This window comes from Myotis nattereri (genome assembly GCF_964212035.1).
Source record: "Myotis nattereri genome assembly, chromosome: 3".
NCBI lineage: Eukaryota > Metazoa > Chordata > Mammalia > Chiroptera > Vespertilionidae > Myotis > Myotis nattereri.
In genome coordinates, this window is record NC_138077.1 from 209,950,781 (window position 1) to 209,975,253 (window position 24,473).

Consider the following 24,473-nt stretch of genomic DNA (forward strand, 5'->3'; position numbering starts at 1 on the left):
CCCAATGGGGGGTGTACAGGAGGCAGCCAATCCATGAATCTCTCTCATCACTGATGTTTCTATCTTTCTCTCCCTTTCCCCTCTGGAATCAGTAACCCTGGGGGTGGAGGGTGCTGGGGCAACTCTGAGGCACATGTGCCAGGACAGGGTGAGCAGGGCCGGAGGAATGCGAGGAACCCGTCCCAGCTCAGCATGCCAGCTCCCGGGGGGCAGGGGCCCATCTGCCCAGACCACGCCGTACAGACAGACAAGCAGGTGCTTAGCGCAGATTTGGTTCTGTTTGAAAGATGATGCCCAGCTGTCCAGGGAAGGAGAGCGGTCAGTCATTGCAGCTTCACCCAGAGAAAGGACTAGCAGGGAACACGCCTCTCTCGCTGAAAGCCCTGGAGAGCCTGCAATGGTCCTTAGTTGTGAAGGAGCGAGAACGCTGTGTGGAGCCCGAAACGTTGGGCCAGGTTCCGATCACAACTCCACGTCTGCTCCCCAAGACACAGTGGGAGCTCTCGGTGGGGCTGGCGGCGTGGGCAGGCCCTCGGCTTGTGGGAACGGCAGAATCGGCTGGATAGGAATCTGAATTTGCACCCGACCCCAGAGGGCTGGGCCACAGGTTAAGGTTTGAGGAGCACTGCGCTGGGACCTCGGGCAGGTCAGATGACTCAACAGCGGCGCTGTTTCCTCACCTGGAAGATGGCGAGAAGGTCGCGGGATAACGTATGTCACGCATTTAGCACAGTGCCTGGCACAAAAGAGGTGTTTCGTGTTCATCTCCCACCCAAGTTCCCATTTCTCTTCCGTTCAAAAACCTCTTCGCTTTTAAAACTTGAAGCTGTTGCAGGGCTGCGGTCGGACAGTAGAGGGCACTATCGACATTGCCATCGCGGAGGACAGGGCACCGGTGGCTCAGGCCCGGCGGGTCCCCCAGGGGTGTGGGTTGCGGACGAGCTGCTAATCGGCTCCAGGGCAGAGGCAGTTCCCCAGCGCTCCCCTCCCGGGGCTGCGGGTCCTGGATCGGGTCCTCGGTCGGAGCCTGCAGCCTCAGACATCTGGTCCCCCATTTGCTCTCCCACCGCTAGTGATAAACAAACTGTCGCTTCTCCAAACCTCCAGCGCTCAGTCCCCGGGCCTGCGGGGAGGTGCCTCAAGCTGGGCCACTAGACGTTGATGAAGGATCCCTGGTCGCCGTTGGCCATCTCGGGCTCCACACAGCGCCCCTTCCTCCGCGTGACCCTGCGGTTCCGGTGGAACTTGGCATAGCAGCGCAGCCCTGAGCAAAGAGAGGCAAGGGGGTCAGGGGTGCAGTGGGCCAGTCCCCTCCCCATCCTCTCCCCTACACACCCTCTGGGACCCCTGCCCCCTCTCACCACCACCCCCTTCTTTATTCTGCCCTACAACCAACCCACCCGCCTCACAGCAGCCTGAGTGCGGAGGAAGGAGGGGTGAATAGATGGAGCACAGGGGACATTTAGGTCCATGAAACTAATCTGTGTGATACTGTAATGGTAGATGCATGTCATTGTGCATTTATCAAAAACCACAGGACGTACCACACGAGGAGCAAACATTAAGGACTTTAGCTAACAACAATGCACCACCCTGACTGGTAGCTCAGCTGGTTAGAGCATCGTCCGGATGCACCAAGGTTCTGGTTTCCATCCTGGGTCAGGGCACACGCAAGAATCAACCAATGAATGCATACATAATGAAAACAAATAAATGCCCCTCTCTCCCTTTTTAGAAGCAACAAATGTAAAATAAACTGCTCTTCTTGAAAATAATAATAACCACGTATCCGGATCGACTCATCACTTGTAGAAAGTGTGCCACACTAATGAGAGATAATAACAGGGGGAACTGCAGGAGGAGAACTCTGTATTTTCTGCACACTTTTTCTGTAAACCTAAAAATGCTCCAAAAAAAAGTCTATTAAGCCCTGGCCGGGTGGCTCAGTTAGTTAGAGCATCGTCCTGTACACCAAAAGGTTTCAGGTTTGATTCCTGGTCAGGGCACATTTCTAGGTTGCGGGTTTGATCCCCGGTTGGGGCGCATACGGGAGGCAACCAATTCAAATTTCTCTCTCACATTCTCTCTCACTCTCCCCCCCCCCTCTCTCTCTCTCAAATTAATAAATATATCCTCGGGTGAGGACTTTTAAAAAAGTCTATTAAAAACTTTTTAAAGGAATGAAGATTCTGCCCTCCCCTATACAACCGGGAGGTTCTCTATTGTGCTCGAAAGGAAACCTGACCTTAGCCTTCTTGCTTTTCCTCATATATCCCGCCACTTCCTGCCTCAGGACCTTTGCACTTGCTGTCTCTCAGCCAGAAATGCCTTCCCCAAGCCCTTTGCATAGCTGGCTCCTTCATGGCCTTCAGGTCTCAAAGAGAACCTCCCTGCCCACCTAATTAAAGTAGGTGTGTCCCTCTCCACATCGTCCCAGGCACCCCCTGAAACACATGGGTAGACATACTGTTCATTTACGTCCACGTGCTCTTGATGGTGGCTGAAAGAGACGTCAGCGAGCAAATCCCTACATTTCAGGTTAGGAGTGACCACAGAGAGAGAGGACCTAGTGCTACTTTAAGATCCACTATGTCACCATCAAGAGAATAAAGGGGCTGCTATGAAGTGTGTGCTGAATGGCCGAGAACTGACACCTGGGTCACTGGGCTTTTAGAGCTGGGACCACACAAGTGACACCTGGGAGTGGACAGGGGATTCACGAGCAGGAGTGGTTGGTAGTCACAGAAGCCCTTCTGGAACCCTCCGGAACCCAGGCTGGCCCCGACTGCCGGGCTTCAGCTCCGAGCCCTGTGTCCAGCGTTTTGGGATATGGTCCCCACGAGGGTTCCTGGCACCCCCAGATCCCTCCGGTGTGGCATCTCGGTGACAACCTCTTCCTGGGCCATCTTTAATGAGCTGCCTGAACTGTCGCTTCCACTCTTCATTTTTTTGAGCCTGAGTCTCCAGGGAGGAAGCAAGAGTTTTGATGGAGCCGACCAGTGCGAGGGCCAGCGGAAATGAGCAGATGGGGCTTTGTTTGTAGACAGAGCCTTTGGACGCCTGGAAAGCCATCCCCTCCCACCTGAGGCCCAGGGAGGGAGGGAGAAAGAGAGGAAGGGGGAAAATAAGGAAGGAAGGAGGGAAGGAAGGAAGGAGGGAAAGAAGGAAGGAAGGAGGGAAGGAAGGGAGGGAGGGAGGGAGGGAGGGAGGGAGGGAGGGAGGGAGGGGGAATGGATTGATTCCTGGGCAGAGGGGCCACCATTGAGCATCCAGCCAGGCACCACTGGGCATATGCAGCTCAGAGGGGCCAAGTCCCCTCACTTAGGTGGGCTGGACCTGGAGGCCAAGGACTGAGGTTTGGCCCCAACGCTGTTCTGGGCTCCCTGGACTGGAGTGCCTCCTGCCCACTCGGCACCTCAGTCTCCTCCTCTGTGAAATGGGGCCTCGACCCTGCATCCAAGTACCAGAAGGCAGCTTCCCAGCATCCCCCCATCTCCCACGCCTGCTGCCTCCATCCCCTCTCCCCTCCCAGCTGGTCCTTCCTGTCTCCATTCCTGCCCCCCACAGCCCTACAGCCATAGTGAACTGTTAACCCCAAAGCCAGACCATGTCACGCCCCTGGTTACAACCTGCCTGCAACTTCCAATTAGAACTCAAACAAGGCCAACAGGTTCTGCATGATCCTCCCAACAAGCTTCCCCCACTCCCCGTGTGCCACCTTCCCCGTGGCCACCGTGTGCCCAGCCCGCGCACCAGCCTTGCTCCTGCCTGAGATCCTTGCCTTTCCCCTGCCTCTCGCCTGGGACGGTCTCCCATACAGCCACCATCTTCAGGTGGCTGGTTCCACTGTCCACTCCTGCCCCTCCTTTCTGTAACAACCCAGACTTTTCAGCAGACCTCCGGGCTATTTTCCTCACAGCCCTTATTGCTTCTAAAGGCATCTCATCTCACTGGGCAGGGAGATAAGATCTTGTCTCACTGAAATGGACTCTGGGTGCAGAACTTGCTCCTTTTTTAAAAAAATATATTTTATTGATTTTTTTTACAGAGAGGAAGGGAGAGAGATAGTCAAAAACATCGATGAGAGAAACATTGATCAGCTGCCTCCTGCACACACCCTACTGGGGATGTGCCCGCAACCAAGGTACATGCCCTTACTGGAATTGAACCTGGGACCCTGCAGTCCGCAGGCCAATGCTCTATCCACTGAGCCAAACCAGTCAGGGCAGAACTTGCTCCTTCTTTTCGCTGCTGAATCCCAGATCAGTACCAGACACATAGTACGTGCTCAGTAAATATTTCCTGAATGAATGGATGCATGAATGATGGGACGAACACAGTGTTACTGCTTTCACAGCAGATGATTGTTAGCCTGCTGTGAGCCAAACTAGGGCATGTATCTGAGGATGGTTAATAGAGGCACCGAGACCAAATCCTCCCACTCAGGAGATATGAACACTAATTGGATACTGGATGATACTGAGTAATTATTGTTCATTTTTGGTATTTTGTTCTTAAAAGAGTACTTACCTTTCAGAGATATACACTGAAATATTCACAGATAAAATCTCTCAAAACTCCCAGGAGTTGCATCAAAATTATATTGGAGTGGGGGACTGGGCAGGGGAGAGACGACACAGATTGGCAGTGAGTTGGCAATTATTGTAGCTGGGTGGTGGGAAACGGGGTTTATTATTATAGTGACTACTGTTCTGACAACTTCATATATGCTTGAAAAATTTCAGGATACAAAATTAAAAATGTTCTCCTCCTTTTCCAGCTGTGTGAGTTTGGGCAAGTCACTTAACCTCTCTGTGCCTGTTTGCTGATGTGTAAAATGGAGATCACAATCGCTCCCTCCCTGGATGGCTGTGAGGATTAAGAAGGCGTGAGGATTAAGGATTAAGGAGGGTGAGGAGGATAATGAGAGTTCAGTGCTTAGCACAGAGCCCGGCACACCTGGGCAGGAGGCCGCCTACTGCTCCGGGTGGGAGCTCAGAGGTTAAAGCAGCAGCCAGCCAGCCAAGTGCATCCACCCTTCGCTGAGACGGGCTGGGAAACCCACCCCGACCCAGATATCGCACTTGGAATGCCTCCCCGGGGTAGAATTCTGGCCTGAAAGCACCAGCCTTCTCGGCTTTGATCTTATTTAAAGAGATAGTCTCCTCTCTCCTCCCTTCTCCCGCCTCCCGATCATGGGAGATCAAGCCAGCTTGTATTTTGAGAAGCGAGAAAAGCAAATCTGAGAAACGATACCAGGACTGGAGACCAAATGAGTTCACAGATTGGGAAGGCACTGATGCTCACAGCGTCAGCTCCCAAGGGATTCTCCCACCCCTCCTTCGCCGCAGGCCCCTCGGGCAGCCTCCGCCACGAAATAGCATCTGGGCTCCGTGCAGAACCAGCTTCAGGGCATGAGGGATGCCCCCCCGCACCCCCCGCCCCCGCCCGGGGGAGTCCAGGCTCACCTTCCGAGCACATGCAGTCGTCGAAGCATTTGTTGTTGAGGCCCCGGTTGTGGGGCATGCAGATGTGCCCCCGCAGGTCACAGCAGGTCCCTGCCAATACAGCAAGCACACGTGGTCAGCCAAGCTGCGGGGACCCTCCCCACGCCCGCACACGGTCCCACCGGACAGCAGATCCATCATCGCCGCGGCAGGGCCGTGCCCTGGCGGGGTGGGGCCATCTGGTGTGCAAGGCTCCCAGCCGGAACCACTGACGGATGTCACGGCCCAGGGCCCTGCGGGCGGGTGGCAGAGACCCAGCTGCCCTAGATGGACAATTGATTGATCATGGGAGGAGCGGAGCACGGTGGGATCACCTCCCGGGGACAGCGGGCGGAACAGCTGGGGGCTGCCAGGTGTGGCGTCAGCGTGGAGCTGGGGCGCCTCAAGGATCATTGACACCAACGTCCTCTTTTGACAGATGGAGAAACCGAAGCCCCCCCCCCCCGCCCCGGGAAGCAGTGAGATCCCCCAAGGCAGGCCCCAACCCGCCCACCATGGAGCCCCCTCTCAGAGCGACTGTCCAGTTGGCCCAAACGCCAGCCTTTTCTTTCTGCTCCGGGTGAAAACAACGGTTTGGAAAGAAAACTGCCTGTCGGGGAGCTGGTGGTCTGGCCCACACAATGCCAAACGCTGATGCGATGGCGGTTTTGTAGACTATTCCGGCCACTGAATGAGCAATGTGTCCCCCTGGGGGTGTACCACTCGGCTCTCCCCCCAAGATCCAGGTGGCACTTGCTGTCCAGCAGCGAGGAGAGCAGTTAGCTGTTAGCATCTTCAGGATGTCACCCTGGGCCCATGTCACGCTATCTCTTGAGCAGTCCCAGCGATGGGGGGGAGGAGGGTGGGGAGGAGGAGTAACAGGGCCGGGCCAAGACTGCATCCCAGGTTCCCCTGCCATTGCTGCTCCTCGCCCTCTTATCACCCTGAGACCTTACCCCCCACCCCCTAACCTCTATCATATCTAACTTGACCTCAGTAGATGCCCCTGGAGGTTAGGGCATCAGTCAAAACACCAGCCCCTTGCTTTCAGGGTCTTGATGGGCACAGCTGCTGAACGGGCGAGGATGCTATGGGAACATCCACAGAAAGCTGGGCAGTGTGGTGATGGGCCAAGGGCAGCATTAAGCCCAACCAGACTTTAGGAGGAAGTAGAGGGAGGGGTCAGCTGGACTTAAGGCAGCCTGTGGGGCAGTGGCTCCTCAGGCCGACTTAGGGTTGAGCCACTTCCCAGCCATGTGACCTTGGCTGAGACTCACCCTCTGAGGCTGTTTCCTTGCCTGAAAATTGGGGGTGACAGGGTCTCTTTCTCTGGGCTGCTCTGAGGATGAAGTCAATGTTCCAGCAACTCTCAGGAAAGGGTAGCTGGGGTTGTTACTACTTATTACCCCGAGAGGGTCCTGACCCCACAGGCCTCCTCGTGTGCCTGGGAAGGTCCACCTCACCCCCCTCAGGCCCCCAGCACCCAGCACCCAGCCTGGTGCCTTGAACGTGACGCTGGGTCGGTACCTGGCAGGCAGTCGTGGTGATGGTCGCACGGCTCCCCTTCGGCTGGGGATGTCTCGTTGCCATCACTGGAGAGTTTACCCCGGGTCTTCTCTGGGGACAAGAAGATCGCGGTCAGACGCTGCCGCCCAGCGGGGCCGAGAGCAAGCACACGGACGCTGGTGTCGGAGCGCACGCACCGCCTTCCCAGTGTGGCGGGGACTCCGCCGCAGCCGTCTCTTTTCTAAACCGGGCTCATGGATAGCACAGACCTAACCTTCTTTTTCAGGATCAAATGAGTTGACACATGGAACGAGTTTGGCACTTGGTAAGTCCTCGATAGTGGTATTTCCCTGTGGGGTGCACGTTGCAGTGTGGACTCCATGCCCCACCCATCCCCCACTTTGGACATCTGTAGGTCAGGCTGGGGGAGGGGAGGGAGCCCAGGCCCGGGGGGGGGGGGGGTAGGTAGATGTACCTTTCTTGTTTTGTTTTGTTTTTAATTTTTTAAATTGTTTAATTTTTTATACTTTTATTCATTTCTGAGAAAAAGGGAGAGGGAGAGAGAGAAAAAAACATCAATGATGAGAGAGAATCATTGATCAGCTGCCTCCTGCACATCCCCTACCGGGGATCGAGCCCACAACCCAGGCATGTGCCCTGACTGGGAATCAAACTGTGACCTCCTAGGTCAGTGATGGCGAACCTATGACACTCATGTTTTTGGTTGATTTTTCTTTGTTAAATGGCATTTAAATATATAAAATAAATATCAAAAATATAAGTCTTTGTTTTACTATGGTTGCAAATATCAAAAAATTTCTCTATGTGACACGGCACCAGAGTTAAGGTAGGGTTTTTCAAAATGCTGACACGCCGAGCTCAGAAGGTTCGCCGTCACTGGCCGAGGCCATCGGTTGGCGCCCAACCTCTGAGCCCGCCGGCTGGGCGGACGTACCTTTCTTTCTGGCAGAGGGCCAGGCCTCAGGTTTTAAGTCCTCATAATCGGTCCAGTCGAACAAGGCCATGTCCAGCGTGGGCATCACCTCCCCGTCAGGCCTGGGCTGAGCCTGCAGAAGGTGGGTGGAGAGGAGGGAACATGGAGCCCCAACAGGTGGAAACAGAAATGTGGGGCCCCAGGGCCAGAGGGCAAAGGAGGGGCTCCTCAGAGGGGCTCACCCTCTGCTAGAAGCCCAGCCTGGGACATCCATACGGTCACCGTCACCGAGGTTCCTGCTGCAGCAGTCACCAGGGTACTGTCCTCACTTCACATCCAGGCAGAAAGGTGCCTACAGGCGACCGATGCAGACAGAGGGGTCACCCCTCGGGCCTCTGAGGGAGGGGCTGGGAAGGCCTGCTCAGGCCTCTACGTCCACAAAGAGGGCGTTGGATGAAGCCAGCTGCTCACTTCCCTGCCCCTCTTTCCCTGGGGAAGTTATCAGCGGCCAGGGCACCTCTGAGCCATGGCCACAGCTCTGTTGCACTCACAGCCCCGGGCCAGCCATCGGGGCTGGATCTGCCACAGTAGACATGGGCAATAAAGGCGCCTTTCGGGGCTGGTGCTCAGTGCATGGACTTCAGGGGGCCTGCGACGGCAGGGATAACCAGGTATTCTTTGGGGATGGTTCATAGCTTTTCTCAGAATCTCAGGGGGTGCAAGACCCCAAAAGAGAATAAGAAAGATCTTCTGCTAAAAAGTAAAGCCCTTTTCTTCTACATATACTTTATTGATCATTTTAGCTGATATTATTACTTTAAATATATTTTTATTGATTTCAGAGAGGAAGGGAGAGGGAGAGAGAGAGATAGAAACATCAATGGTGAGAGAGGATCATTGATCAGCTGCCTCCTGCACGCCCCCCACTGGGGATCGAGCCTGCCACCCGGGCATGTGCCCTTGACCAGAATCAAACCTGGGACCCTTCAGTCCGCAGGACTACCCTCTATCCACTGAGCCAAACCAGCTAGGGCTAGGTGATATTATTTTGAAAAATACTGCAAAGCTACAGAAGAGGTGCAATGATGCGTATCTTGCTAATTGCAAGGATGATGCAATGAACTCCCATGTTCACTTCCTCTATTTGCCGGTGGAAGCAAATTGGCCACAAGCGCTCACCTGCTCTCTCCATACATATGTGTAATGGTCTGAAGCAGATGTGTTAACTAACACTGGTTACTTCTGGGTTGTGGGGACGGGGCTTTCTGCGGTGTTGTTATTCTCTGTACTTTTCCGTCTGCATAAAATTCTCTGCAAAGGACCCTGCTCTTCTCCATGCAGAGACCGGTGTGGTGAGCGGGCACTGGCTTCCTTGGCTGTCCCCAGAGTGAGCCCCAGGACCACCTTCTCCTGGACAGTGGCCGCCCTTTCAGGACAGAGTGCCCACTGGGCTGTAGCTGGGCTGGACGGGCACCAGGAGACCTGGTTTCCAGCTCACCCCAGAGGCCTCCACCAATTTCCTTCCACCCCCCGTGCCTCAGTCTCCCTAAATGGCTCAGAGGGATTTGCATGATGTGGTCTCAAGCACTCTTCTGGCTCCGAGGCCTTACCTGGGGCCACAGGGATGTGACAGGGAGGATCAGGGACTCTTCCGTGGCAGGTGCTGCCTCAAAGGTGGTGAGGTAGAGGATGGTCGGGGCCAGGCTGGTGGACGACTCCTCCATGGCAGCGTCCAGCGCCTGGTCTTCGGAGAGCTCCACCTTCTTCATGAGGGAGCTGGGGCCTCGGACCAAGGCTCGGCCTGAGAGACGGAACAGGAAACACAGGGCCTTTATCTGCTCGCCACCCCGCACCAGCCCAAAGCAGAACCCACGTTTCCCGCTGCAAACAAGGGGGTAGAGGCATCACGTGACAAGTCTGACAGCCTGGCTAGCCATTGGCTCCCAAACCTCCCTGCTGCCCACTCTCCTGGGAAGGTGGAAACCCGGGCCTGGGGGGGGGGGAGGAATGTCTGGGGTGAACTTGCAGGGTTGCTGGGGAGACAGCCCAAGGATTCTCAATCTAAAGCAACATCATAGCAAGTCCAAGTCTGGGATGGCTGGGTGCAAATGGGAACTAATAGGATTAACATGGAAGGCTTCCTGGAGGAGGTCAAGCTTAAGTAGAGGAGCAACGAGCTAAAGCTGAGAGGCGAGCTAAAGCTGAGAGGCGTTGCAGGGGGAGAGGCCTCTGAGAAGTCTGGAAGGGAAGCTGAGGCTTATCACACACGAGGGAAGGCTGGCTATGTGGTGATAACACGCGCTGTTTGCTGAGTGCCTCTGTGTGTGAGGACCCCGGTGTATGCCCCGTCCTGCGGTACTAGCATTAGTTCATGAGCTCTGCAGGAGCTCTGGGAGGCAGGTACTCTGTCAGCCTCATCCACCAGGGAGGAAACTGAAGCACAGAGAGGTTAGGAGACCTCCCTGAGGGCACACAGCTGGTAAATACTAAAGTTTGAATTCGAACCCAGCTCCATCTGAGGATAAAATCAATACTTTTAACCACCAATGCCACCTTCCAAGACATATGGGCATGAGGTAGGTGAGTGTGACCCGGCAGGGTTGGGGTGGTCGGGAACACGGGGCTTCGAGAGAAGCTGGAGGGCCCGGGCTCTTCCCTGCCTCTTTGTCTCAGGCGAGAGCTGACGTTAAGGCTGGTTGGGTCGTTGGGATCACTCCACTCTCCAGAAATGAATCCCAGAGAGTAGAAAGGCCCCTTAGGGACCTTCGAATCTGTTCCTTTCATTTCCCAGGCTTCACAGCTGGTCAGCTGGGCTGGGCTGGGCTGGGCCTGGCCTCCAGACCTCCCGTGCCTCCTCCTCCTTTTGCACTCTCTCTCTCTTAAAATATTTTTATTGATTTCACAGAGGAAAGGAGGAGAGAGAAACATCAATGATGAGAGAACCATTGATCAGCTGCCTCCTGCACGCCCCCCACTAAGGATCGAGCCTGCAACCCTGGCATGTGCCCTGAAGGGTAATTGAACTGTGACCTCCTGGTTCATAGGTCGATGCTCAACCACTGAGCCATGCCACTCGCTCTGTTAGGGCCCCACCGGTCCCCTGGAGTTGGGGGCTGGAGCTGAGCTGAATGGATCCACACCCCATGTGTGCCCTCTGGCTTGTCCCTCAAAGATGCCAGCATCTAGGAGTAGGGGGCTGAGGATCTAAGCTGCCCCCCCCCCCGCCCCGCCACGCATACACCTGCAGACTGTGTTCTGCCCACGTGGGGGGTCCCAGTAGGCCTGGCAGGAAAGCAAGCCCCAGCTGTTTGCAGGGGGAGGCGGGGCTGAGGCTCCACCACCCTCCTCCTGCAGAACCCCTTCTGCTCTGTGCTGTGTCTGCACCACGAGCCCTGCCCCTAGAGGCAGTCTTGTCACAGGAAGAGGCTTGGAAGCTGCGGTTGAGGTTGAGGTTTCGGGCTGGAGGCCAGGTGAGCCTGGGGAGGAGCCAGTTGAGCGTAGCCGCTGGGAAATGTTTGTTCAGAGACCGAATGGGCAAAGGGAGGGGGCGCTGGGAACTGTGGCAGCTAGATGCTCGCAGGGGCTTGGAGATGTGAAGGCAGGTGAGGAGGGCTAAGGGGATGGGGAGCTCCGCAGGGAACAGACAGGGCAGAGGCCGGAGCGATAGGGATGAGACGCCTCCCCCTGGGACCTCTGTGTCCAGGTTGGAGGACACTGGTTCAGCATCAAGAAGCTGAGCATCACCTAGCAGCAACGGCTCCCCGTCCCTGCCGCCTTCCAGGCACCGCCCCAAGCTCTCCACATATCAGGCGGTCTCTGGACCTCCGCTGGGGCTCGATGGGGCCATTTTCCTCATTTTGCAGAGGGAGAAACCGAGGCACAGACCAGTGACTCATACAGCTGGTCACTTGGGGGGATTCTGGCTTCAGAATCTATGCGCTCAGCCCTGCTCTAGGCCTCGGAGGTGATGAAGTGATGCCCTTGGAGGGCCCTGAACTGGTCCATGGCTAATCAGTATATTCAGGTCAGATGTAAAGTCGAGCTTCTGACGTGGGAGGATTACCTACTGATAAGACTGAGCGTCGCCCTAACCGGTTTGGCTCAGTGGATAGAGCATCGGCCTGTGGCCTGCGGGGTCCCGGGTTCGATTCTGGTCAGGGGCATGTACCTTGGTTGCGGGCACATCCCCAGTAGGGGGCATGCAGGAGGCAGCTGATCGATGTTTCTCTCTCATCAATGTTTCTAACTCTATCCCTCTCCCTTCCTCTCCGTAAAAAAATCAATAATAGCCCTGGCCAGTTTAGCTCAGTGGCTAGAGTGTCGGCCTGCGGACTCAAGGGTCCCGGGTTCGATTCTGGTCAGGGGCATGTACCTTGGTTACGGGCACATCCCCAGTGGGGAGTGTGCAGGAGGCAGCTGATCGATGTTTCTCTCTCATCGATGTTTCTGACTCTCTATCCCTCTCCCTTCCTCTCTGTAAAAAATCCATAAAATATATTTTTTTTAAAAAAAAATCAATAATAAAAAAAAAAAGACTGAGCGTCTATGGCCACACGTCCCTCCCTGCCTCTCCCAGGCTCCTCCCCTCGCCAGAGCCCTCTGACCTTAGTGAGACCACCTCACTCCTCTGGGTGCCCATTGCCCGCCTCCTTTGGGGCCTCTGGACGCCCTCCCAGTGACCTTACACCATGGACACCCCCTCCGGGCCTGCTCCTGAAGCCATCTCCGTCCCTCACTCCGCCCTCCCTTCCATCTCAACACCCCACCCCATCCCAGATATCCAGCTACCTCTGTGCAGTTTCAACCTCTCCCTGCGTCTCTTGTGCTCCCTGCTGCGTCTCTTCCCTGGAGACCGGTTCTCCTTCTCAGGGTAGGGCAGGGCCAGCCCCAGGAGCAGACTCTTGTCCTGCAGCAGGCCTGCAGGACTTTGCCCAGGCAGCAGCCCCCCTGCCCCTGGCAGCCTGGAGGCCTGCCTGGTGGAGGTGCCCACAGCTCCATCCTGGGCCCGGCCAGGCATGCCTGGCCCCCGCTCCTTCTTGCCCAGGCCCCGCCGGTGGTGGTGGCTGGCCGGAGGCATCCACAGTGCTGGGCCTGGGAGGTTGATGTGATTTTCAGGGAGGTTTCGAGCAGGGGTTCCAGGGCCCAGGGAGCCGGCCAGGCTCAGCTCCAGAAACGCCAGGAGGGCAAGGAACAGCATGGGGGCAACGTGGGTGGTGGGCCCAGCCATGGGCTCCTCCTGCAAGAAAAGCAGCATTTGAGGGGGCAGCTGGGCAGCCTTCCTCCTCCACTTCCCCACTCCCAAACCCCTCCCTGACATCCCTGCCGCCCAGTACTTCTCCACAGGGACAGAGGGGACTTTGCCCCCAGGGGGTAGTTGGTAATTCTGGGTTGGCAAAACTGGGCAGTGTTATCCTGAAATGCCAATCAGAAAGAATGCACCCCTATGTTCATAGCAGCGCTATTTACAATAGCCAAGATCTGGAAACAGCCCAAGTGCCCATCAGTAGATGAGTGGATAAAAAAAGCTGTGGTACAGTTACACAGTGGACTACTATGCAGCTGTGAAAAAGAAGGACCTCTCACCCTTTGAGACAGCATGGAGGGATGTGGAGAATATTACGCTAAGCAAAATAAGCCAGTCAGAGAAAGACAAGTATTATATGATCTCACTTATATAGGGTGACCCAAAATTCATGCAAGAAGTAATTTTGATAGAAAACATAGGTTTATAATTAAAATTGTAAATTTTTTATTGATCCATAAAGTGTACAGTATAGGGTTATGTACGGAATAGCACATCGGGTAAATGGCCTCCACGGCGTTGCTGGCACATACCCAAAGCCGTGGTTTTCATTGGTCTTCATTGTCCCTGCTCCTGGGCCATAAGTGGTACTTGGTAATGCTTATCAAATTGAAGGGATTGAAATCAAAGGGCAACAGATATTAGAATCTGATTCAATAAGCCAAGTAAAATTAAGCTTTTATTTGTTGTTGTTGTTAATGCTCACGCAAAATTCAAATCTTGTGTGAATTTTGGGACACCCTATATGTAGAATCTAATGAACAAAATAAACTGAGGAACAGCCCTAGCCAGTTTGGCTCAGTGGATAGAGTGTTGGCCTGCGGACTGAAGAGTCCCAGGTTCAATTCCGGCCAAGGGCACATGCCCAGGTTGCGGGCTCGATCCCCAGTAGGAGGTGTGCAGGAGGCAGCCGATCAATGATTCTCTCTCACCATTGATGTTTCTCTCTCCCTCTCCCTCTCCCTTCCTCTCTGAAATCAATAAAACATATTTTTTTAAAAAAGAGAAACTAACTGTAGTAAAGGTTACGAAAATAAAAAACACAACCCCCCTCACCCCCCCAGCCGAGGAACAAAATAGATCCAGAGGGATGGAAACATGGAACAGACTGACAATTCTCAGAGGCAAGTGGGGGCAGGGGGGGGGGAGGGCGGGAGAATTAACCAAATAATTTATATGCATATATGCATAGCCCATGAACACAGACAATAGGGTGGTGAAGGCTGGGAGCGGGGTGGGAACTGGGTGGTGGCAGGCACAGGGGAGAAGAAAAAAGGAGGACATCTGTAATACTCTCAACAATCTATATATACTAGAGGCCTGGTGCATGAAAATTCGTGCACTTGGGGGGTTCCTCAGCCTGGCCTGTGCCCTCTCACAGTCTGGTAGCCCTCAGGGGATGTCCAACTGACGGCCTCAGTCTGGCCTCCTTCTGTGGAAGATGACCCTGCCCTCACCCCATCACCCTTCTGCTGCCACTGGTGGCCTCCCACTGTGGGAGGTGACCAGGCTGGCCGATCAAGGGATGGCGCCAGCCTCGCCCCCACCCCATCACCCCTCTGCCACTGCTGGTCACCGTTGCCCCCCAATTGCAGTCCCCTCCCTTTGCTCGCTGGCACACGCCTTGGCTGGCCTGGTGCTGCCTGCTCGCTGGCCCCACCCCCAGCCAATGGGTCGTTCTGCCATCCGGTCGATTTGCATATAGGATAAAAGCATAATATGCAGATCGACCAGATGGTGGAATGACCAGTTGCTATGATGTGCACTGACCACCAGGGGGAAGACGCTCAATGCAGGAGCTTCCTGCAGGCCCCCATTGCCCGATCGGGGCCTGCTGGCCAACCTCTTGGTCCCTCCCCCTGGCTGGCAGGCTCTGATTGCCCGGTGGGGAATGGGGAACCAGGGGTGGGTGGCAGCGGAGGGGGCAGTGCCAGGCCAAGGCAGGTGCGAGTGAGCGGGGCCCCGACAGCCCTGCTGGTCACCCCACAAACAGAGGGCGACCGCCATCAACAGCAGGGGCAGGGCTGGCTGCTGACCGCTGGGGAAGATCGGCCCTGATCGTAGGCCAGGCCTAGGGACCCTACCCATGCACAAATTTCATGTGCCGGGCCTCTAGTAATAAAATAAAATAAAGTACACCCAGCCGGGTGTGGCTCAGCAGCTGAGCATTGACCCAGGAACCAAGAGGTTACCGGTTCAATTCCCAGTTCGGGCACATGCCCAGGTTGTGGGCTCCATCGCCAGTAGGGAGTGTGCAGGGGGCAGCGGGTCAATGATTCTCTCTCATCATTGATGTTTCTATCTCCCTCTCCCTTCTTCTCTCTGAAATTAATAAAAACATTAAAAAAATAAAATAAACAAACCAGGCAGTGTTACTGACTCTACTGGGCGGAGGACAAGAGCGAACAGCCTGTGAGACAGACTGGCCGGCCCACAAGGACCACAGTGCTGGGGCCGAGGCCCCGTATAACAGCGTCAGCAGCATCCAGGCTCCAATTAGCCTAGAATTCCTTTCTCTGCACAAACCTCTGCCCTTCGCTGCGTCCTCTCGAAATTACGCCTTTAGTCCCCAGGACTTGGCTCGAAGCCCAAATTCAAGCCAAGGCAACAACAGCGTTTGAGCACGTGCTGCAGGCAGGAGGCGTGCTCAGCGCTTTGGGTGAATTCACAACACCCAGTCCTTTCAAGATCTCTCTGCCACGGCTCCTACCACTTCCTGAAGTGCAAGCGGAGGCCCCGGGGTTCAGTCACACCAGGGAGGGGTCATCTATGCAATTCTCAGGCCTGTGCTGGGTGTCGTCACATGGCTCCCCTTGGACTTCCTGGTTCTGTCACTGCACCCTTCTTCCCTTCGGGGTCCGGGCAGGTTCTGGCACCCCCTGTCCCTGCTGCGCTGAGGGGTTCTGGAGGCTTTGACTCTGAACCCTGCAGGGTGGGGTGAGCTGACTGCTCCCCATTCCCCACTGGAAGTGCCCCCCGCCTCCCCCATGGGACCCACTGCTCCCCCTGACCCCGGGGGAAGAATCGGACCCCTGGATGTTCCGGAGGACCTTGGAGCTGGCTCCTGAGGCCTGTGGCTGGGGGATGGATGCGGGGGAGGGGGGGATGTCTGCTAACTCTGGGGACCCCTGCAGCGCCTCCCCCACAGCACCCACCCCTGCACCTGTCTCACTGCACCCAGAGGAGGCGGGCACCAGGCTGGCCGGGCTGATTGAATGTCCATGGACTCCCGGTCCCCGAGAGTTCATCAGGCTCCCAAAGGTGCTCACACGCCGTCTCCTCGTGATGTGCGGGCCTGTAACTGCCAGGGCTGAGGACGGGCTGCTGGGCCTGTGATGGTCCCGCACGTCTGCCTCCCTCCAGCCCTCTCAGTGCCTGCAGTCCCCACACTGGCCCTCGCCCCATGTTCCCCTTTGCCCACCCTGCCTGCGGGGCCCTTGTCCTGAGCAGGGAGGGCAGGTGGGACAGGATGGCTGGCTCTGGACCAGGCTGACCCGCTGTGAGAGGGCTGGGGGCTGAGGGAGGGAAGAGCTCCTCCCGCCTCGCCCGTCACCTGCTGTCCTCTCATCCCGCCTGGCGTGTCCTGGTCCCCTGGGAGGCCGGGCCGGGCGTCCACGGCCCTCGGTTCTGCTCTTCCTGGAACCGCAGAGACAGGCTGTCCCGTCACTTCTCATCTCATCCCGCCCGGAGCCACCTGCACAGCCTGGGTGAGCCTCGGGGAGCTGGGTGGGACCGGGGATGGGCTTGTTGTGACAACCCTGGTTCTCATCATATCCCTTCATTCCTAAGACCATTCACGCTGCAGCTCGGGGCTGATTTCCTGTCCACCTGGCAGGCAGCATTGGCTTCTGCCCCCTCAAAGTCCCGGAGGCCGGGCTCCAGCAGCTGGGCAGTCGGGCTGGAGGAAGGGGCCCGTTTCAAAGGGCTGTCAATCGAGCATTGTTCCCCTCCCAGGGACCCCTGTTCCCAGGACTGAGGAAGACGCTGGCTGGTCTGCAGACCACCCTTTAGCAGGCTTCACCCGCTGCTCCCTGTGATGAGAAAGGCTCTGAGTCTCTGCCGATGCTGCCCCGGACCCAGCCCTGCCCTCCTGTCCTGGGGGACACCGATGGCTGGGGGTGGGGTGGGGATGCCCACAGAGTACCCCTCAACAGGGAGCCTTCCAGGTGTTGGCCAGCGAATGGAATCCCCATCCTCCCGTGGGGAGAAGCAAGGCAGGGCACCCAAAAAGTGTAGGCAAGAGTCCAGAGGAGGCTGGCAGAGGGGTGGGGACTGGGCAGACCCACTGACACGTGTGGGCAGCTTGCTGTCCCTGTGGCGCACACAACCCAGCCCCTGAGCTCCGTGACCAGCCTGGGGACTGGTCTCAGAAGACAGCGTGTCCCCACAGAGCCAGGAGGTGCAGCCCAGCCCCACACCCCCTGCATCATGACCCCATCTATACTCTTTCTCTCCTCTCTCTCCCCTCCCTCCCTCCCTCCCTCCCTCCCTCCCTCCCTCCCTCCCGAAGTTCTGTTGCCAAGATCCTGCCAATGGCTGTGGATCCATTCATTGTACCCAGGAACCCCAATTTCAGGGCCATCTTTGCTCCCTCCCCGCCCCTTGTACCCCATGAATCATGCATGCAGCCTGCCTGGGGCAGGGGAGCGGGGGTTCAGTGTGCAGTTCTGGTGCACCCATGTGGGGAGGGGGGTGGCATCCCTCTCCCCAGACCTTATTAGCACCGTCCTGCCCCCATACCCAGCCTGTGCCGCTGCCAGTTTACTCTGATCATGCCACTACCACACCCCTCCCTCTCAAAGCCATCCATGGCTCCCTATTGCCTTCCCTCTAATCACAGGCTCCTCGCTTTGGCACTTAGGGCCTTGATTAATATGGCCCCAACCTACCTCTGCAGCCCTGACTGCTACTTCCTCCCCTTCACAGCCAACAGAGACCATTCCCCGGGCCCCAAACACACCCCATCGTCCCCGATTCTATTCTCTCTCCGTGTCCAAACCCCGCCCGCCCTCTCTGTCAGGAAGCCTTGTTCAGTCCCCCAATTAGATGAGCTTCCTCCCCTGCGCTACTGCCCAGCTCTGCCCAGCTCTGCAGCAGCATCCTAGGGGCTCTGTCCCACTGTTCCTAACAGATCTACAGGACCCTGCAAATAATAGGCATTGACAACTATGGACAGAAATGAAAGTGGGTTGAGCACAATCGAACCTGAGTGCAAAATCATAAATATATTCTCAGGGTGTGTGTGTGTGTGTGTGGGCAGGGGAGGGAGTGAGGGCTGGGGGACCTAGCACCACTTTGTCCTGACAACTGCTTGGAACTCTCTCTCCAACCCACAGGGCTTGCACGCAGATCTTGGCACAGCCCAGCAGCCAAGATGCCAGCCTGGCGACGAGCCACCGAGGAAGCGTGGGCTGCTATAGAAGTCGTGCCAAGGATCCAGTGAGGAAGGGCGCCGATCCGTTTCTGTCGCTCTGGAAGCCAGGGGGAGGCGGCATACAAAGCGCCAAGCATCCAGGAGAAAAGGGGCAGCAGGCACCCCCTTCCGCTCCCCGCCCCCCCTCCCCCCCACCTCCCAGCCATGGACGTGCTGCGGCGGCTTGCTCACAAAGCCTGCTCTTCAGGAGTCGCCCTGACAAGAGCTGTCCAGGGACATCGGGACACCCACCACCCAGAGATGGTGTTCTCACAACTGAGACCCAACAGTGGCTCATTCCCAGCGAAGAAAACAAAAGCAATCGCGGTCATGGGAGCCTCCGCTCCGCGAGCAGCTGCGAAGCCCAGGCTCCTGCAAGCGTATTTCGTCCATTTCTGATCGCATCCCTCTCACAGTTTTAAAACAAGGAAACCGAACCCGGCCAATGTGGCTCAGTGGTTGAGTGCTGACCTCTGAACCGGGAGGTTACGGTTCGATTCCTGGTCAGGGCACATGCCTGAGTTGTGGGCTCGATCCCCATTGGGGGGTCATGCAGGAGGCAGCCCATCAATGATTCTCTCTCATCATTGATGTTTCTCTCTCTCCCTCTCCCTTCCTCTCTGAAATCAGTAAAAATATATTTTTAAAAAAAGAAAATAAAGGGTAAAAACCTAGACTCTGGGAAGGGAAGCCACAGATCCAAGAGGACACGACTGGTGAGTGGCAAGCCACTCAAGGCCTGGGTTCTCGGCATAGGGGACAGCCCTGCACTCCATCAGGGGTCACCTGCCCCCCCCCCGTCCCCCCCCCCTCGCATCTGTCATCTCCGTGAGGACCCAGCAGGGAGGTCGGCACTGGCAGCTGGGAAGGGGAAACTGACCAAGGAGGGGAAAGGGGCTTTTCCGTGCCCTTATCCTGTGCCCATGCTGTGCAGAGTTGAGCTGCAAAGCTGTTTCCATCCAGAAGGCTGCCAGGAGGCAGCATCACATGCAAATGAAGGCAGTTAATCCAGCCTGGAGCCGGCTTTGATTCCTGGGCCCCTCCCCCCAACAGCTTGCATTTGGGGGCCGTGAGATGGGGGGCTCCGGCCTGGCAGACAACTGTGGAGCTGGGCTGCCACCAGCAATCCAGGACAGCTGAAGGTCCTGCCTTCTTTTTTCCGTTAATCCTCACCCAAGGAGATTTTTTCCATTGAGTTTTAGAAAGAGTGGAAGGGAGGGGGAGAGACAGAGCAAGAGAAACATCGATGTGAGAGAGACAGGTTAATTGGTTGCCTCCCCTGGGGATTGAGCCTGCAACCAAGGTGTGTGCCCTTGACTGGATATGAACCCAGAACCCTCCAGTCCTCGGGGCCATGCTCTAACCACTGAGCATATGGGCTAGAGCAGGGTCCCACCTTCTTGCCTTGCTGATCAGCTCACCAGCTGCATGGCAGGTTGGGGAGAATCAGGAGGTAGTTAGGGGGGTGGGGATAGGGCTGGCTGAGGGGGTCAGGATACATGATAATAACCACCCCATTCCAGGGCCATCCCCCACACTCACTTTTGGAGGTGCCCTGCCTTGCTCTGTCCATCTCTCACTGTGCCTGACACCCGGGCACAGATGAAACCCTAACCCGCCGAGCTGCTGGGATGTGCTCCCTCTGGGTGACCAGCACAGGGTCTCCAGCTGGGGGATCTCAGAGTTCCTGCCCCGCTGGGAGCAAATTCCTGTCTTCTTTAGGGGGAGCTGGTTCCCCTAGGGCTGGAAAATGGGCACTTTTGCTTGTTCAGGCAAAGTATTTATATTCCCATGAGTAGGGGATAGGTGGGTGGATCCTAAATTCAGGGACTGGGCTCCTACCAAGGCAATCTATACTAATAAAAGGGTAATATGCAAATTAGACCGGGAGACCAGACATCTTCCTACAGTCCGACTTCCTTCCGAACAAAGCCACGGTGGTGGGGGCCGAGGCAGAGGCAGTTAGAGGCAATCAGGCCAGAAGGGGAGGGCAGTTGGGGGCCATGAGTCTGGCAGGGGAGGGCAGTTGGGGGCCATCAGGCTGGCAGGGGAGTGGGATGGGGCCTAAACCAGCAGTTGGACATCCCCTGAGGGGTCCCGGATTGGAGAGGGTGCAGGCCGGGCTGAGGGACCTCCCCCGCTCCCCCGTGCATGAATTTCACACACCGGGCCTCTAGTTTGGGATAAGACTTTGTTCCTATAACCCCTCTCATGCTCTCTCCCACCATCCCCTCTTTGTGAGTCGTTTTCCTTTCTGGGGATGGGATTCTTAGCCTGTCTGAGATCTATTTAGGAAGTCAGTCCTGTGCGGTGCGTGTGGTTCTGGGTAAGGATGGGCCCAGGAAGGGTAAGGGAGCTGGAAGGCAGTGAAGACGAGTTCGCTGGTGGGGTGGGTGGGACTCTAATCAGCCGCCCGGAGAGGTGCTCCTTGGCAGCGGGGGGCGGGGGGTCTTGACCGTCCTGAGCTAGCCCCTACCCATCTCCCTGCCTCTGTGCAGCTCTGCACCCCCAAAGTGCCACCTGGCCACAGGAAGGGGCCTCCCTCTAGGCCTCAGAACAGCCAGAGCCCCACCTACCCCCCAAGAGGCCATTGTGCCAACCCGGCCTCACGCAGAGAACTCCACCTCTCAACCTGCGGCGAACAAGGTGCTTCTTTGCAGTGGAGACTCCAGGGAGGTGAGGCCAGGTGGGCACCCCTCGCCGAGCCTCTCCGGGTGCCATGCCAGGGAACCAGCTCCACTCTGAAGGGGGAGGCAGGGTCCCTGCTCCTGGGCATTGCCAGTGTGACTGGAGGTCCCTGTGCAACAGGGGCGACCCAGCTCTTGCCTTAGAGCACTCTCGGACCAGAGGCATCGCTCCTGCCTGCAGGGCACTCTGTTTAAGCAGGAAAAGCAGCCCATGCCCCAGAAAGGCTATTCCAAAGGCTGAGTTCCACTGGCTGCCCGTGGGAACCTCCCGATCTGAGAGGAGAGACACAGTTCTGGCCAGAACATGGGGAAAACGCTCTTTGCTGGACGGAGCGTCTCATCTGCAGGCAGAGACACCATCGCTGCCCTCAGGTGTCCCCTCTGACCTGGCAGAGAGGCCACAGGTCCCGAGAAGGACTGAGGCACAGACATGACTGTTACTGATGTGAACACACAGATGTCAGCCCAAACCCATTAAGCTGAGTCCTGGGAGAGCCCCACCCAGCAGAGTACAAAGAGCTGTGTGACCTTGGGCAAGTCACCTAACCTCTCTGAGCCTCACATCCGGTGGATGTGAGGATGAGAGGAGGTAAAGGTATAGGGAGTCAGTGTTACCCAGTAAGGGCGCAATAGACAATAACTGGTTATTACGGGGAGGGGAGAGGGGGGTTGCATGTGTGCATCTGTGCCAGCATGTGCAGGGGCAGGCGCAGGCGGGCCCCTCCTCAGTCCTTGGTGGGTGATGGATGGCTTTCCTGGGACAGGCCAAGGCCAGCCTGGAAGGGACCATTGTCTGGCAAATGAGGTTTGGCTTCCCCGCAGGGGCAGTCCCATCTGCTTTTATTGTTTCCACAGCAGCCTCAGGAATTCCTACCCCCCACAAAGCCTCAAAAAAATTTGTGTAAGGATATTGTCTTTTTTTGGGGGGGGGGCAGGATGCTCCTCTCTCCCAATATCCCACCCCACCTCCGGAGACAGAGTCCTACCTCCTGGTTACAGGTGCTCCTCCCCCTCTTCTTCTCCTCGGCAACCCTCCCACCCCCTACTCCCCAAACTTCATGATCTCGGTGCCCAGACAATTTAACATGACTTGCTGCTTGGTCAACTCATCACTTAATCATCAAGTGACAAAAATGCCTGCTCTTGGCTCTGGAGGAGCCAGTGTGGAGTGGAAAGACACCTGGAATCAGACAGCCTGGCTATGAATCTGGCTCCAGCACTGAATAGCTGTGTGACCCTGGGCAAGTCAGTTAACCTCTCTGGGCTTCAGTCCCACATCTGAAAGATGAGTGTGTCTGTTTGGGTGTCATGTATTGGGCATTTACTAAGCTAAGCCTAGAGCTTTATATGCACAATCTAGTTTAGCCCTCTGAGTGGACACTATTGTTCAGGTATTAATAGCGACAATGGCTCAACATCCGGACAGAGATTTGGGGGATTTGCCCAAAGTTACTCAGTAGAGTAAGTGGTGGGGCTGGGATTTGAACCCATCTAACTCCAAAGGCAGGGTCTTGACCAGTCATGCTACATTCAGTGACTGATACTGGTGCAGTTCCATGACCCTCAGGCATGACACATTCTGGGGACCTTAACCCAGAGCTTCGCACAGAGAGAACCCCTTAGAAAGTGTGGTTCTACAATTTGTTCATCCCAGCTGCTGTGGGTCAGGCAGGGACTTCATCCCTCATGACCCCACATCCATCCAGGGATGTGTCCAGGTGATCAATGCCAGGCCTTGCTGTTGCGGGGGTGGGGGGTGGGGTAGGGGGGTGGGTGGCTGCCAAAGCTGGGACCTGGCGGGAGGGGGGACAGGGCCTCTAGTGGTCAGTCTTCCCACCCTCTCGAGTCCTTCCTGGGGAGGTCTATGCTTCGTTGGCCACAGAGGCCCACTTGAGAGGAAAGGCTGGGGTGGGACCAGCAGAGGACCTGGAGCAGCAAGAGAGGCAGGTCTCAACTGTACGGCTCAGAACCGGGGGGCTCATAGGACACCCCACTTGGGAATATGCCCAGGGCCCCTCTCTGCTTCTGCTGTTCCCAGGCGGTGGAGTCAGGGAGGCCGGGACGCAGACCCCAGCTCTGCCCCAGTTCTGGCTGAGACAAGTGAGGGAACGCCTCTGGGTCACACAGCTGCTAAGCAATCCGCTGGGACAACCAACTCCTCTGGACCTAGGCAGTCACTTCCCTGTCAGGTCCCTTTCCTCCGCTCCCTCACCTTCCAGAGGGATGCAGGCCCGCCCCGAACCACAGGGATTTTCCACACAGTTTGCCCCCTCCCCCCGCCCCCAACCTCCCTAGCCACTCTTGTTCCAGGACCAACTCTGCCCCTGGCCTGGCCAGCAGGACCCAGTCGCACCCAGGGATGACCTGTGGCCCGCAATCCCCAGTTCATTGCTGTCTCCTTGACCAAGGATTCCATTCCACAGAACAAGTGTGTGCAGAGCACCTACTGTGGGTCAGGCCTTGGGACCACAGGTGGAATGGGACCCCGCACCACCCAGGGAAATGAGGACCAAAAGAGACGGGGAGGCAAAGGGGAGCAGGAGGGCTTCCCCCAGGAGGGGACATCGGGCCTGGGCCTGCAGGATGGGTAGCCGTCAACTGAGCACAGGGCAGGGCAGACATTTCACATGGAGGCAAGGCTCCAGCAAGGGCCCAGGGGAGTCGGGGCATGGAGACGATTAGCCCTTCATCGTGGCTGAACCCCCAGCAGTGGATGGGTGTGGTGGGAGGCAGGCAGTTAATTTAGTGGCAACAGGGAGCCGTGGAGGGGCTTAGGGCTGGGGAGAGGGGTGGGTTGAACGGTGAGGAAGGCAGAGAAAGTGCCGTCATTTTCACGTGGACGAAGGGCAAGGAGGCTGTAAGCAAGGTTCCTAGAAGGCACAGGGGCTACTGTGGCCCAAGAAGGCGGGGGACAGAGATGGTGCCAGAGTTGGGCCTGTCTGCCAGGCAGGATCATGAGTGGAGGCTGAATGGGTGTGAGTGTCCCCCCAGTCCCATCCGTGCCTCTCTAAACAGAAAGGCTCAGGGTGCCAGCCCTGGCTGTGGCTGAAAACAAAAACTCAGCCAGGAGAGCCCAGAACTTGCCGGCTGGGAGAAGGCTTCCCTCTTCCGATGTTGTCCTTATTCAGCCACTCAGCCCACATCC

At 56.7% G+C, this 24,473-nt stretch overlaps 1 protein-coding gene across 1 annotated transcript; it reads right to left on the reverse strand.

Annotated features, from left to right (window-relative positions):
- Window positions 1–259: 259 nt before the first annotated feature.
- Window positions 260–13,180, reverse strand: DRAXIN (dorsal inhibitory axon guidance protein; the record flags this gene model as incomplete). The annotated part of the gene is made up of 6 exons (XM_081087608.1): window positions 260–1,264; window positions 5,469–5,558; window positions 7,014–7,103; window positions 7,948–8,059; window positions 9,537–9,727; window positions 12,715–13,180. 6 exons carry the CDS (start codon window positions 13,178–13,180, stop codon window positions 1,152–1,154), a joined length of 1,062 nt encoding a protein of 353 aa, XP_080943734.1. The 3' UTR covers window positions 260–1,151.
- Window positions 13,181–24,473: the final 11,293 nt, after the last annotated feature.